Source organism: Varroa destructor, unplaced genomic scaffold (genome assembly GCF_002443255.2).
Source record: "Varroa destructor unplaced genomic scaffold, Vdes_3.0 BEIS01000006.1, whole genome shotgun sequence".
Taxonomy (NCBI): domain Eukaryota; kingdom Metazoa; phylum Arthropoda; class Arachnida; order Mesostigmata; family Varroidae; genus Varroa; species Varroa destructor.
Window position 1 is genome coordinate 27,225,060 of NW_019211459.1, and position 15,491 is coordinate 27,240,550.

The 15,491-nt window shown below is 38.4% G+C and overlaps 2 protein-coding genes across 6 annotated transcripts; one reads left to right on the forward strand and one right to left on the reverse strand.

Annotated features, from left to right (window-relative positions):
• Positions 1–548: 548 nt before the first annotated feature.
• On the forward strand, positions 549–6,409 carry LOC111252780 (pyruvate dehydrogenase protein X component-like). The gene is made up of 9 exons (XM_022811208.2): positions 549–788; positions 2,169–2,266; positions 2,464–2,539; positions 2,731–2,945; positions 3,325–3,388; positions 3,863–4,110; positions 4,506–4,651; positions 4,933–5,125; positions 5,256–6,409. Exons 1-9 carry the CDS (start codon positions 611–613, stop codon positions 5,433–5,435), a joined length of 1,398 nt encoding a protein of 465 aa, XP_022666943.1. The 5' UTR covers positions 549–610; the 3' UTR covers positions 5,436–6,409.
• LOC111252781 (uncharacterized) lies at positions 4,765–13,816 on the reverse strand. Of its 5 annotated transcripts, XM_086992525.1 has the most exons (7): positions 13,281–13,447; positions 10,477–10,534; positions 9,090–9,291; positions 7,799–7,923; positions 7,522–7,599; positions 7,193–7,326; positions 4,765–5,452 (listed from the first exon to the last, which is right to left on the reverse strand). In XM_086992525.1, exons 1-6 carry the CDS (start codon positions 13,295–13,297, stop codon positions 7,201–7,203), a joined length of 606 nt encoding a protein of 201 aa, XP_086848651.1. In that variant the 5' UTR covers positions 13,298–13,447; the 3' UTR covers positions 4,765–5,452; positions 7,193–7,200. The 5 variants fall into 5 exon arrangements, with proteins under 5 accessions (XP_086848651.1, XP_022666946.1, XP_022666944.1 ...); XM_022811211.2 differs by lacking the exon at positions 10,477–10,534 and having other exon boundaries at positions 13,392–13,812; XM_022811209.2 differs by lacking the exon at positions 10,477–10,534 and having other exon boundaries at positions 13,281–13,812.
• Between the last annotated feature and the right edge of the window lie 1,675 nt (positions 13,817–15,491).

Consider the following 15,491-nt stretch of genomic DNA (forward strand, 5'->3'; position numbering starts at 1 on the left):
GTTATCGACAACCACATTAGGCACGAATGCAATAGCTGGTTTTGCACTGAACTTGAAATCCAAGCTAACTTCTAGTTTATATTGTATAAATGTACTCTTGAGTTAATAAAAGGTCGATGAGACAGATAATTCTATATGTTGGTACGATCCTAATTAATAAAGTAGGCGTTTTCTCTAAGTAGAGAGAGGAGGTAGAGCTTTTAGGCAAACCTTGACATATTTTTTAAGCAGTTTTATGTTCGAAGGTCGTGTTGCGTTTGTGATATTCGCTATATTTTTTTTTTCCCCAAAAACCTGGCACCTTTTGAACTTCTTTCCTGTTGTTAAAATTAATTCGGTTTTGCTTTAATTTATAATTAAGAAATGCATGTTAAGCAATGATCTTATGGTGATTATTTAAGTCTAAGATTAAGCTTATTATTCTAGTTCCTAGGCTTATTATTCCTAGCCAACCTCCATACGGTTCAAGTTCGGGGAATACTTCGACCAAGCTCTAATAAGCTTAGGAGTTTAAACGTTCCCGCGGTTTCTACGACATCCACCATCTTAGTTGGCACCACCACTTGTCTCGTACACTGCTCTTTCCCTCGTGAGTTGCCGAAGGAGCCCAATGTCAACAATGCTTGGGTTCGCGATACGCGCGGGAGTCCAAGGAGCTCGAGTTCTAAGCCGCTATGGACCTTCGACTAACCGGGGACTCTTTCGTAGTTTCCACGAATCTCTCGCGGTATTCGGCATCGATGGAATCCATCTACGAATGCCCTCTCTATCGCCCACCATGACCGAAGGTTAGTTCGCTACTATCTGTTTAAGCACTCTGCTATTCTACACTACTTCTATCAGCTGAAAAGAAACCATATCTAGCGGTCGACTCCGGCGTTCGATTCGTTCTAGGAACTTATTGCTGACCGTATAGTTTCTTCATAACTTACACATGGTGGAACATCATACTGTACCGTCATGGTATGACAATTAAAATACTAGCTTCCTTGTCGTTGTCAGACAGTGAGAAAACAGAAACTGCTGGGAATTGCGTACAGAGGCATAAGACCGTTATTATACATAATACCATTATAAAAGTCTACAAATAAAATCGCTTAGCGGCATAAATTCTTCTTTTACAATTTAGCTATATTTGAGTTGTTGCATTTTAAAATAAATAAATTCTGCTGGTCGATGTAAAACCCACTTTAGTCGATCTGGCCGTTCTAGTCAATTTACGCCAAATTAATACCAATTTTACACGTGCCGTTCAAGATCTAAAAACAGCGATCTTTCTTATTGTACCTGTTAGCTTTCCGATCTCAACAACACATAGAAATGACAGAACACACGTACAAACAATAGAAATGATAAAATAGATGGATGATTTTAGCTCGAGATTTCAGACGCGGATACCGCGCAAACACAGATTCGCGCTCTTTGTTTTCTATTACAATATTAATTACATAATATTTTGATTAATGTCTTCTGGATAAGAAAACGTCGAATAACTATTCAAGAACTATAGGTATTGCGAATGAATCGGAATGTACCAAGTCTCAAACCATCTATCGACCGTGAAAAAATACACCTTTTTAATGCATTTAGCGGCAACTTTTCTATTAAAATGGATTTTTGACATTATTGTGATGTTGTTGTTGCGAGAATAGTAGAAGGCGACTTTGACTCTGTTTAGTGAGTGTATCCTACTCTTACTACAATGAAATCGCTTGAAAGCGTTATTTGAACGGTTAGGAAACACTGGTTTAAACAAATAGAAACAGACCACTGGCGCACGAGGCATGAAATACCAAACGACCCGACTACGATTATTTATCCATTAAAATTATACCTTTGGCAATGATTTTCCGCTAGAAATGAACGATCGGCTTCTGTGTAAATGAACGTATTAGAGGACGACGATGATGGCGAATATTAGGAAAACAGCCTTTATGAAACTATATAACATCAAGGAACCCAATATTTAATATGGATCTCTTCTTCATGTGAATTACTCGCATTTTTTAAGAAACGTTGTTTGTAGGACCGATTATAGTCTGATAGAATTCAAGGACACCTAGGACCTAGGCTCAAAGTATAGCTTTTAAATTGACTTTAACATGCGTGATATTTTCTAAGACTCAGAAAAGCGTTAAAAAAGTTCTTGAATATGTCTTCTCTTATAGGCGTTATCGTGCGTTGGCTAAAGCAGGAAGGAGATCCTATTCAGCCCGGAGATGTTCTCTGTGAAATCCAAACAGACAAGGCCGTTGTTGCCTTTGAGGTCATCATCTAGGAAAAATGGGAACCGTCATGAAAAATTCATAGCTGTCATACCTTTTTAGTATTTCACGACAAACATGTTCTTTATACTAATATCGAATTTTCATTAAGCGTCTATTGTTACTTCCGATTAGTTTCCTTTTTTGGAACATGCCTATCATGCTGTTACGTTTATTTACAATAATTCATATTCCGTAGGTGGAAGAAGCTGGGACATTGGCGAAAATCATTGAACCCAGCGGCGACAAGAGCATCCCAATCAACACTCTAATAGGTACAACCTTAACCACTAATGATCATAGGGCAAACTCGAGAGATCAGTCGATGAATGATCGCATATTTCTGTGGATATCTAGTTTACGTCGGATTTATTAAGAAATTTAATGGGAGTATTCTACCGCTAAGCTAGGTAAACGTAACGTACCATTTCTATGTGGCGTATTTTTCGTTTTGTCATCTTCATAGGCATAATGGTTGAAGAGGGAGAAGATTGGAAGGACGTGAATATTCCTGTTGAAACGGTTGCAGCCCCAGCAGCAGCCCCGTCTGCTCCGAAAGGAAGCCCAGCTGTTGTACCTGCAACTTCAAGTACGGCCAGTGGGACAATGAGAACTAAATTACATCTTCTTGGTCCCGCCGTTAAATTATTACTACATCAGCACGGCCTTGATGCATTTCAGGTATTTTTATCGTCTACTCCGGTAAAAAAAAATGGGCGCGTATTGCTATGGCTCACTTATTGGCTTAGACCAATGTATGGAAATATTGCTGTGCTTGTCTTTAAGTAAGAAACAATGCAGTAGAAAGTTTACCATTGATATCATTAGAGCCGTTAGTCCTTTCTGCAAAAGTACAAATCAGATCAACAGCTCCATTAAGACGGCCATTTTTTTAAGGGTTTAGCGTAAGGTTTGAGCTCTGTTTTCGTCTATTGGATCGCTATATGTTAAACCAAATGTGTACGCGCTCACTAATACAGGGCATTTTGTAGTGAAATATCTGGTTTATCAATGGCACCGCTCGTGTAATGTCCATGTGTTAATGTCTGCTTGGTTCTAGGTGCCTGCTAGTGGACCGAAAAATATTTTGCTGAAAGGCGATGTTCTTCATTTCATCGAAAGTGGTGAAAACAATCACTTTAAACATTGTGTTGACTTTGCAAAAGTGGCTTTAGTGTTTTTTATGGAAAATTAACATTTCCCATACTGACCCCATAGGTATGATCGCTGGAAATGTTTTTGTTCGATTGAACAAAGATAAGTCTCTAGGTAGACACATAAATAGACATAAATAATATAACACATACACAATCGAGTTATTTTTTATTATTATCAATTATCTATGCTATTTAAGCTTTAATGTAAAAGTAACACCATATTAGATACAAGGAAGACATGCGGCTACCCGGAAACTTATTCGACTAATCTATCTGATAGCGATTGACATAAACAAACGGATTTGCCATTGAGAAAGCTCAGTGGCTGGGCTTTAAGGCCCACACTGCTGCCCATTAATTGTTCATGCTAAATCTAACGTCTATATATAATATTTCACTAGTTATGACGTTTAATTATCTTGCATGTACTATGACGTTTAGGCGGTGTGTCGCAGTTGTCTAGATCCGCTTCATCTCCTGCTGTACAAGCCCGTGGAGGTCCAAGCGCAGGAATCGATCCTCCAGCGGTTCCACCTTTCCGCGACATCGAATTAAGCAGCATGCGACGCGCAATAGCCAAACGTTTGTCATTGTCCAAATCAACCATTCCCCACAGTTATACGTCTGTTGACGTTTCGGTCGCATCTGTACTAAATACGAGGAAACGCCTCGCTCAGGAGGGCACCAAAGCAAGTGACGTACAAATACAAAAGTTTACCGGCCTATCGTAATTAATTTAATACTGTTTGTTGTATAAACTGAAATTTTTAGCGCAAGTGGTAGCACTGCCTTTACCATAATGCGTCTATAAATTTCGAGTTCATCAGGCATTAGTATACTTCTTACCGGTGACAGATTCGATGGGAAAATAGTCAGTCGTCTTTCCTCCAGCTCTAGAATCAAACCTATTTAGCGTCTCTATGCAGCTGATCAGCAATTGCAAATTGTAGTATGAGCACTTACTGCATGCCAGCTATGTATGACGACATTAGTCGAATGCGAAAAAGGAGCAAATCGAGAAATGACAGACTATTATTTGAATTCATTATAGCTTATCGCCAATGGTTTTTTGTCTTCGCAAAAGGTGTCTGTCAACGATTTCGTAGTAAAAGCAGTCGCGCTCGCCCTGAAGAAGGTTCCACAGATGAATGTCGTATGGGACGCTGCAGCTGGAGATGCTATACAACTTGATAAAGTTGATATCTCTGTCGCCGTTGCAACGGAAAATGGGTTAGCGATGTCTTAATATGCTAAAACGATGCGAATAGACGAAATAGAATTCTAATCTACGTATGTATATAGGAGCGCGTGTATGAGGTAAAGAATCACTAAAAAGGCAAATATCTGTTTCATTTACAAACACATTTATTTTGCCGTATCAATTAATATTATTACACACAGTTAAGAAACTTATCAAGCGACTTTTACTAGAAATGATATAAGTCGAACAATGAAAGCGGCCAGATTAAAATTGGATTGGACAATATCTCTCCGCTAATTTATCATTCTAGATTGATTACTCCAATTGTAACGGACGCTGACGCTAGGATGATCGGGGATATTGCTGCTTCCATTAGAGAGTTGGCCGGACGAGCACGCGAAAACAAGCTGAAGCCGAATGAATTTGAAGGTGGCTCGTTTAGCGTAAGCAATCTCGGAATGTTTGGCATCAGGGAATTTACGGCCGTTATCAATCCACCTCAGGTTTGTACGACTGACCTTACTACGCAGAAAAGTATGTGCTTGAAAAAATAAAACGTAATATATTGAGACTTCAGCTCTTCTCGTCAGACAAGTGTTTTGATCAGCACTTGTTTATTAATCGAACTTACAGGCGGCTATCATGGCTGTCGGAGGTAGCCGCCAGGTGTTTACTGCGAACCGAACGGTCGACACCATTATGACTGTCACGGTATCTTTCGACGCGCGTCTTATCAGCGATAGTGACGCAGGTGACTTTCTCAAAGCATTTCGTGGATTCTTGGAAAATCCAGATACTATGCTTGGAGCATAGGGCGTGAAACAGTACATCTGAAATAGACATGAGACCGCAAAGTCAAAACTGCTTCTTTTTAAAAATCTAATTATATAAAACCACAGTAATTATTTGATCTTAAAGAATCGCAAAGGACATTCAGGCTTATACATCAGTAGAATGCTAATTTATTGTTTATATTAATGCAGCCATAATGTCAGCTTTCAATAGATCGTAATCTATTCATTAACCTTGCTATGCTGCGATCAGTTTGATTCAGGGATTCCGAATATCTGAAACGCTAGTTAAAAGGCGCCACGGCACCATCAGAGGGCTGTCGAACCTATACTTCCACAAATCATGGGCTGATGCATTTGTTTTATTTAATTATTGGTTAGAACAATACTACCGACTACAATTTTAGTTAAGAGGATTGCAAATTGGAAGATTAGAGGTTGTAGGTGTTTGAGGAAGAAATACACTCCTACATTACCCTGCTCCATCATGCGCAGTGATTCTACTCGAAAACGTACAATAGCAACGCGCGATGTGACGCGGCGCGGCTTATGTATTAAAATCTCATTTGATATAGATCCGGAGTGTTTTTTTTTTTTTTTTTTTTTTATTAAACGTAATAATATCGCTTTTTTTTGTACGAAATGTCTGTCTAATTGGGCGAATTACGATAAAAGCTCATGAATATGAGCATAATGGTTTAGTTAAGGTCCTTCTTCTTTGTCTTAATTGACTTCTACCCGCCAATCATGGTGAAATGAGCCATCTCAGTCCCATTGTCCATAAGATTTCAACTGTTTTATTAAGCAGCTTTGACGTACATACCAAATATAAGTTTCGAAGCAAGAATATTGAAGAATGATAGTTAGAGGTTTTGATGTGACGAAATAAAAATATATATGATGAAAGTAAAAAAATTGTAAAATGAGGTGTCATATGAATGAGGGATAACAAAATGCGTTATATCGTCGAAAAAATAAACAATGATGTACAATGTTTGTTATATGTTTTCGCGGTTAGTGGAGACAATTTTAGTTATCTTTGAATAGTCATTTGTGTTCGACTAAGGTCACTGCATCTCGGTGGCGTGGTACGACGCAGATACAGTATAGGCCCAATTTCGAGGGAGGTAACGTTTCGGGCACCTCCAAAAAAATAATTCCTACACCGCACGTGGGTGTTATAGCCTCACGCGAATGAACAGATCCAAAATATATATTACCAAGAAAGTATAAACTTTCTCAGACTCATTGTAGCTTGTAAAAATTTAGCATGTGGAATACTCAAGCGGGGTTGGCTCCACTTTTAAACGACTGTGACAAATCTATGTGCAATGATATAGACAAATTTAACTTCTGACAAGAACGTTTCGTCACTTCATGCTACAAAGAAATATTTTGCTAATGTATGTTTGCTATGCATCATATGTCACTTTTCAGAACAACAATTATAACTTTTAGCTTTTAATAAGGCAATGCTATATTAGGATGTTCTATAACATTCCTTCCTAAGCTCCTAGTAACTTGGTTAAATGACCCCTTGGAATGACCAAATATTGCTTTGAGCATGAACAGGTAATGCTCCCAAAGATTTTGAATGAATGCGATAGATAGATAGATATATATGAAGGAAAAATCGCAGAATGATAATTTTTTATGAGCTCTAATGGTCTATGGCTATATGTGATCAGTGTAGTGATTTGAGGCGCGGATGATTGCTGATGAAGTTTCTAATGCAGCTCGTGGCTAAAGTGGCTGTGAGGGTGATCACATGTTGCTTACAGGCCAGATTACGAGGAAAGTGGTAGGAGTTCTTGAACCGTTGAGCTTACGATGTATACGGGAACGACAGGAGCGTCGTTGTGATCTGTCTTCGTCTGCTCGATCTGTTTTACGATCGCAGTGCCCTCAAGGACCTGCCGACAAATCGGTAAATGAAATAAAGATATAAAAAGTCAAGAAAAGACTGATACTGGTAGGTTGTGCAGGAAGGATAGGACAGTTGATCCAACTAATAGCCGATTATCCGTTTTACTTAACTTACTATTTGCGTAGTTCATGGCAAAATTAGGAAATGTACGTTGCTAATAACTGTACGTTTTTTTATTTACCTTGCCAAATACGACGTGCTTTCCATCGAGCCACGGCGTAGGTGCTGTGGTGATGAAAAACTGAGACCCATTTGTGTCCTGCAGAAATAGCAAATATAATAGATACCAACTACAACCAGCCTTTCCCGATTACAATCGTAAAATAAAACATTTAGCTTTGCTACAGGCCGTCCCGTAACCGGTAGATAGATACACTTTTAGGAAATAATTAGATAAGGCGAATAAGATCAATTGAAATAGTTGAACCTTTAAATATAATAACAGCAATTTTCCTTACCTTGCCTGCGTTCGCCATTGAAAGGACGTAAGGCTCGGTGTGCTTAAGAATGAAATTCTCGTCTTCAAATTGGGGCCCGTAAATAGACCATGAGCCCAGTCCATTTTTGTGGTCGACGTCTCCCCCTAAAAGCAGCGCACCATTTAGTGTAACGATATTTAGCCAATGTGCTTACGAAACATAATAGTAAAAAAACAAGCGACGAAACACAGCTTGAAATAGATAGCTACTGCGTAGAAATCATCATAGTGATGTGATCAACTATAGTAGTACAATGGTTACTTAATAATGTGGCAAAACACTTACAAGTGTTTTTTATTGTGTGTGAATTTTAATTTAGCTACGTGTTAATATGATACTATTACTGGCGCTGTCAAAAACCGCAGGTGACACCTCCAGATCGGGTTAGCGCGTACCAACCTATAACTTTTGGCCTTTTTTTCTTATGGGGAGCCGAATTTCTTTGTTATCGTTCAAAGCAGTGTGCTCTGACGATGCGCGTCACGTTCCGAGGCGATTGAGCCATACAGATTCTATAGCATAGAATGGTGTTGTAGACAAGATTACGTCATAAGATTAATTTGCATATATATCAATTATCGTATATCGCAATTTAACGAATTGAAACGTCACCTGGCTACCTTAAGCGTAATTAAGAGGTTAGGTTGAACAAAAGTCCGCTAGGAATGGATGTAGCATTATGTTGTAACATTGTGTACAAATATGTGCGCAGTAACTTTCAAGACGTAGCGTCGAAAGGACTACGTAGGCAAACGTACGTCTTTTATCACGGCAGGAACCGGTCAATGACCGCAAGACCGTTGTCTTCTGAACATTGGCACACTTTGAAAGCACAAAGTCGCATCAGAACAGTCTTCTTTGACACTAATGGAAGCACATATGGAAAGCAAAGCACCAATAATCAAGATGTCAAGATATGTTTTGAAGACTTGTCTCTTGCTTTTTCCTAACTTGAAATATGGTTTCCCCCGCACGAGCTACACAAATGCATCGCAAAAAGAAAATGCAAACATGCATTTCTCAATGGAAACGGAAACACAATCCAATATATATATATATATTATAGTTTACTTAACTTTAAGTGAGAACTATCTAGTTTTACAGATGTTTATTTATGCATGTCTGTATCAACAGGTTCTGAAAGAACTCGATAAATGTATAAACCTCGTACCAGGATATAGTGGAACTAGGTTACGGTAGCTTAGCTCGAATAAAATAACAACTATCAAGAGCTGTTTCTACCATGTATGAGTAAAACTTGGCAACAAACCTTGTAACATGAACTTTTGAATAACCCTGTGGAAGGCTGTTCCTTCGTATTTCTTAGGTTGCCGACCTGAAGCTATTTCGACGAAATTGCGTACCGTTCTAGGTGCTACACGTCCGTAGAGACCTAATACGATGGTGCCGACATGCTTGTTACCCTGGTTTATTACGAAGTTTACATGATGAGTGATAGTTAAATCCGGTTTCTGAAACGTGAAAATGATAAGTAAGTTTGCTTTGATCTCATTCATGTAACATTTAGTTAACGAATTTAACATCAAAGAAAAAAAAATCTATTATAAATGCACCACTTAACAACTGTTTCGTAATATTTTCTATTTGTTTGTTCCTACAATCGTCTCTGTTAGTCGATGCCCTGTATCAAAAAAGTTGTTCAAACATAAAGTTAAAGTATTATTTAATTGCTTTAGAGGTATGGTTTCCACTACATCACTGAAATGAAGAATCTTGTCCCTGACCAAAAATACTTCACTTTCAGTGTATTTAGAAGCAAGCCTGGTGCAAGTAATAAATTAAATTGATAGCCCATATCATACTGCGATATTTTGAATGGCAAGTGAACTAGCTCAATATTTTATTTCAAATAAACTTGGGCATTTTGGTCCGATTTTCTTCAAACGAAGGTTTGTCGACCCTTACCATTAACATGCAATGTAATTTTCGTCACAAACATGCAATAAGTGATGCAAGTAGATGTGTATGCCTATAGTACTTGTCAATTGTGTCATTTGTCCCTCTCCCTTTTTAAATAAAATGACTCCTATGCGGCCAGCCACAAGGATCGTTACACATACGTTATATAATAATAATAATAGCATTGATAATAATAATTGTAATAAACTGAAGGTAGGTTGGATACAGGCTAGGGCCACTATCGGAGTCAAAAATGTTTACCATAATAAATTAATTCATCCCGTTCGGGGGGCCTCATTAAACGATGCTACGGAGTAAACAGAAGCTAAAATTTGCCGTGAGGGTACTGTAGCCGAGCAAACAGGATTGAGCTAATCCGTGACAAGTGGCAAAAAGCAAAACCGTCCATCCAGAGTCAGTTACTATAGAAAAATAAACTTTTACAAAGTACAATAAGTAATGACCCCTATGGGGAATATTATTCTCTCATAAGTGATTGACGCCAGTCACGATAGGTAGACTACTAAAGCAGTATTATCAATATGACTGTCGTCTCCTTCTACCCCTAAATCTAACTTGTTGAAAAACACCAAGGATCGCTGCTCTAAGCCCCTCCAACGGCACAACGAATACAATTCGTATATTTAAAGAAAGTATTATAGTAAAAATTGTTATCCTGGTGTTGTCTTGTGATAAGAAACGATTTTTTACTATAATATAGATCTAATTATACTCAACTCAATATTTTCGTAAGTGTGGTTCTCGTTTATGATAAGCCCTTCTTCTTTATGCCTCCTGCAATATACAAAATCGATAAGATCTTTGGATATGATTGTTTGCTGTTACACTAGAGTTAGATGCTAGAAAATAAATGCTGAAATTTACTGTCGCTAGTAGGATACGAAGGACTCAAAACTCATATGCATAGTTTTAAATGGACTAAATATGTTCCAAACGTCCTCAGCTCTTCATATCGTCTCATCGATCTGTTACTTTCGATCAACATATATCACATATAATATGGTTATTTCCTTATCGGTAGGATTTACAAGAATGACGCCACATAAATTGTTGATCGTTGCGGATGGAGCAATGCACATACAGATACTTTTTCATCTACACATGTTTTATTTGTATACCTAGCTGCTTTGCTATTTAAATATCTTGACAAGTTTCTTTTATAGCTTAGGTTGCGCAGTTTACGATATAATAGGCTATAAATGGGAGCAAATGCTACTAAACTGAGGAAACTTTTATTTCTCTTTAAGAATATATATTAGGATTAAGCTTTTGCCTATACAGATTTGATCTTCGTGGGCAATGTTCGGTCAGGAGGGAATTTATAAAGCATGTACTGTTTCCGAAATTCCTCTGCCCATAACTATTAGTTGCAGTTATCTAATGGGTTTACAAGTGTAAACAAAGTAGGTGACTAGAAACGTATAGTCTCTTAAATTGTAAACTAGTTTAGAGATATGCAGTGAATGCTAGCATCATTGGAGTTAATTTAAATTTGAATCATAACATGCATTGGCAATATTATTGATTCGTAGGTTGTTCGCACAATGTAAGCCCATAGCAACAATTTCGACAGGGAAAATTATTGGATGTAAAAGAAGCGGTGCTTCTTTGCGGCAGATATTCAACATTCGACTCAGGCGTTAATTATCTAATATTACATGCCCTTGTGATGATTCTGCACAACATTAGTTTTAACACGGTTCCTTATTGCGACAATACTCTTGGATGAGGGCTGGCAGATGTTATTTTTAGAGGCACACGTTAACGATACTACGTAAGCTCGTCATCCGATATTAACTATCTCTGAAGATTTACCAAGAGCCGTTTTTATTTATCGTCTACAAAAAGAACTTTTGCAAGCCAATATGTCCCTCCGGCAGTGGTATTCGATCGACCACAATATTAGTCACATGAAGTCTTCTATTATAGGAGTTTACTTGCCATGCATAAGCCCTTGGTAGTACACAAGGGCATTGAAGGAACTAGATCCTTCTTACAAGGGCTTTGTAGTTCTCACTAAGCCTATGATGGAAGTTAATTTGTTTTGTCATCGAGGACAACATTAAGTTACCGGAAAACATTTATTCGGCAAAACCTCAATGTACTTCAAAATAAACCATCTGGACAAATTTGAGGTTGTGAGGTTATGCATTAAGTTCTGCGAAATTTCAAGCCACGACAAAGCACAATCAGCATGGTCACACCGTGAATTATTTGAATAGAGAGAGTCATTTGCACAGAAACTTTCATTTATTGTTTATGGATCAACCATTCGTTGTACAGCCGAGGGTGTTTAGACTTGAATATTTCTGAATGGAAAAAAATGTGTAAATGTAAGAAATATTTTTAAGCTTTCAGATAAAGAAAAATTAAAATTGGTTCTGACTAAGTTGACTAAACAGAAATAATTCAGCGTTTGATAGATTATTGCGTGCCAGAATATTGAGGTATTAGAATATTTTTTATAGTTTGCGCATATTACACAAATATTAGAAAGAAAAAGGTAGAGTATTAATATAACCTACAACTATCTCAAGTATTCATTAAATACATGTACTTATTTACATCAGAAAAGATAGGTAGGGATAACAAAGAAATCGGCAGATTGAACTTTGATGGAAAACTGATGTATCCCCCATCGTCTTTCTGCTGAAGCGAAACGATGTCTTTCGTTTTTAAAATTAACAAGGTGACTTATGAGAAAGAGCGTGAGCGTTTATAATATTGTGGTGGTATAAATAGGGTGTGGGTGCGTAGCCTATTTAGCCCTAGCTAGCCTACATCTTCAGGCCTGCTAAAAACGCAAACGACAAAGAGGGATTTCACAATACTCGATACATCAATCCAGTTCAATTAACGCTGACAGTCTAGACTAGAAAGTAAAAGATCATCGTAATTTGCTGACAAATGATTGCGACTAGTATAATACTATCTGCTCTTTCATATTCCAATATACAGTCATCTATTGCGGGATAGCTTCAAGTTAAAAATAGTTTTATCTCAAATCCACGCCAGGTAATGTAAGTTCTACATATATATATATATATGGCGCAGATGCTTTTCTTTAATAAGTAAATTTGAATTGCACGCATGTATCAGTATTCTGTAAGGTGACACTGTTGTCAGATACAAAGCAGTTTTATTTTGGCAATATCGAGCCAGACCATCCAAGCAATGCTCTACCTAAGCTTCAAACAAAGGGCAGCCCATCGTCATTGTCAACGCCGTTCAGTTCGACAACAAACAAATCGGATTGCTCCTCTCGTTATCTCAGTCGGAATGGCATTTAACGGTACAATAGCCTCTCTCTACAGCCTACCGCAGCCGATTACTGAATTCATCAGCAGAAGTAACTCCACATAGTCGTGTCTTACTTCAGCCGAAAATGTGCAGTCATGTGAGGAAAATGTCTTTTCCGTTGCATCCGTTAGTGAGTAAATGGATTTGTTCCGGCCAGACAGCCCGCCTACCTGCCGCCGCCACTGAGTCTATTGAATCCCTACTGTTGGGTCGAACTTACCAAATGATGTGAACCATGTGTATGTTGTGGGTACGGGGCAAACACGGGTGTCTGCACGGGAAAGCCACGGTAGCACGGGTACAGAGAGCAGATGAGTGAATTTACACTTACTGATCCTGCGGTGTTACTGACTCCGGAAGAGGAGCCGGATTCTGCGGAGATAGCTAGCCACACAATGGTGAATAGGACCAAAGGTAACTCAAGGACCTTGCGGGGTTGAAGATGCATCTTGCAGCCGCGTAGAATATTGACACGAAAAATACGGTTTTAATAAGCAATGAAGCTCTAATGTCAGATAACTAGCAGGCAGTTGATTGTCTTGAGACTGCTATAACTCTATGATATATTGCAACGATAGAGATCTTCTGACTGAGCCTTAAATTTCTGGTTGAAAAGTCGGTGATGGTCACCGGCACCCTGTATCATGTGGCTCCACACAACACGTTCTACGCACTACATCTGCTTAGGAGGACGGGGGGCTCAACCGGCTGTCTCTTGCAGCAGTTTATGGCTGGAGAGGAGGCGGTGGCAGAACTTATCTGCCTCTTACTGCTTTATATTGTGGCTGCGGAGAGGGTGTCCTAAATAAATGGACGGCATGTCTCACCGGGCAAGCTGCCTCCTCTCTGCCCTAAGCATTAAGGTCTCTTTCAGTACAGCAGCAGTGAACCGTACTTCTCAACAGAAATTACGTATAGAAATTACGCTCTGAAAGAACAGGACTTCTTGCGACATGAAAACTTGCTATCCATGTATGTAGTAGCGTATAGTAGAAACTGCTTCTGTTATTTTATCAGTGTGATCGATTTGCCTAAGCCTCCAAAATTAGACTAAAATTAAAGGTGAAAAACGCAGTACTTACTTTTTTAAATAAATTGTTTTGTAAATAAGGCACAAGGCAATAAAGACAATAAAAAATGTATATAATACGTACTGGTTTCTAAAGGCGCTTTGTTTATGTTTAATGTCAAATACGCTACGTCAGGTTAAAACGTAAACGGTCCGCTAAAGCAAAAGTGAAAATGTAATTCCAGTTTATGTTTTATTAACGACAATTATCAAATTCGTGAATTAAAGTTGCGCGTTCAGCGATGGTAGACTTTTTTTATTTATACTTTATTATAATTTTTTTTAGGTCGCAGCTTCTAAAGAGAGTCACTATGTTCAAACGAAGTTGAAATTAAATATTCGTATTGACATTTAAAAATATGGTGTATTTAATTAAATAGTGGGAGAATATGAACATACAAACTGTTCAAGTACAAGAATGCTGGCTGCTAAGGTCCACCGGAGTCGACGTGACGGTACGGGTTATAACCAATATTTTAGTACTCCACGATACTACCGTAACGATTGCTATAGAAAGCCAGCTGAGCAGGAACATACAGTTCACTTTTCCTCGAAAACACGAAGCATGAAAAATTAATGCTGTCCTAGATAGCTTAGTTTAGTACATCTGTATTTGCTATGTTGGCTGTTCTCACCCCATCTATGGCTACGATAAACGCCTACAGACGCACTCTTGTGGGAAGATCTCTAATGATAAGGTTCAGAATCCTTTATGAATAATATGCTCATATCCTGCTATTGAATAGTTACTAGAGCACAAGTTTAGCCTATCCGAAAGCAAATTATAGATATTTCGATCTGCGCATCCACAGTACTTTAATATAACATCAGAACCAGGACATAAGAACAATCATGAAAAAGCTTTAGGTTGTTCGGAAAACGCTCCGCTCACTCCGTTTTTTCTGTGCTCAGATATCAGAATATACTGTTGGAGAGTCGTTTGCTTGCTGTTCAGTATCATCGGTCTATAGCTACCGCTTTGTCCAGCTCACAAAATTTATCTTAAATTTAAACTCCAAAGATGCGTATCTCAGACGAAGAAGAAGTGCACCTGCGGCATCGATTTCCCGCCGTAGATGCAACCAAGGAGATATGTTTTACGTTTAATTAAGACTCCGCCTCTAAGGGAGATGGCCTCATCTCATCACCACGTCATTTTGAAAGAGTACTTTTGGATACGAAGTTTTTTAGTACATGCCTCCCCCTAGAAACGATGTTTCGGCAGCTTTTAAACTGATAGAAAATCACTAATGAATATTTGCAGTGCCGTACCGTTCCAGAGAAAGTTCCCAGGCTAAGTTCCAGAGAAAGTTTTGTGACTGAAGCGGAATCATTAGCCTCACATATATAATGACCAGAGAC

Excerpts from the sequence above, each read along its gene's own strand:
- LOC111252780 (XM_022811208.2), top strand. The coding sequence starts at position 611 with ATGTCAACAATGCTTGGGTTCGCGATACGCGCGGGAGTCCAAGGAGCT. Across the intron at positions 2,267-2,463 it reads AGGCCGTTGTTGCCTTTGAG|GTGGAAGAAGCTGGGACATT; the intron begins GTCATCATCTAG and ends CATATTCCGTAG. Across the intron at positions 5,126-5,255 it reads CCGTTATCAATCCACCTCAG|GCGGCTATCATGGCTGTCGG; the intron begins GTTTGTACGACT and ends TCGAACTTACAG.
- LOC111252781 (XM_022811209.2), bottom strand. The coding sequence starts at position 13,508 with ATGCATCTTCAACCCCGCAAGGTCCTTGAGTTACCTTTGGTCCTATTC. Across the intron at positions 7,600-7,798 it reads CAATGGCGAACGCAGGCAAG|GACACAAATGGGTCTCAGTT; the intron begins GTAAGGAAAATT and ends CTATTTCTGCAG. Across the intron at positions 7,327-7,521 it reads AGCACGTCGTATTTGGCAAG|GTCCTTGAGGGCACTGCGAT; the intron begins GTAAATAAAAAA and ends ATTTGTCGGCAG.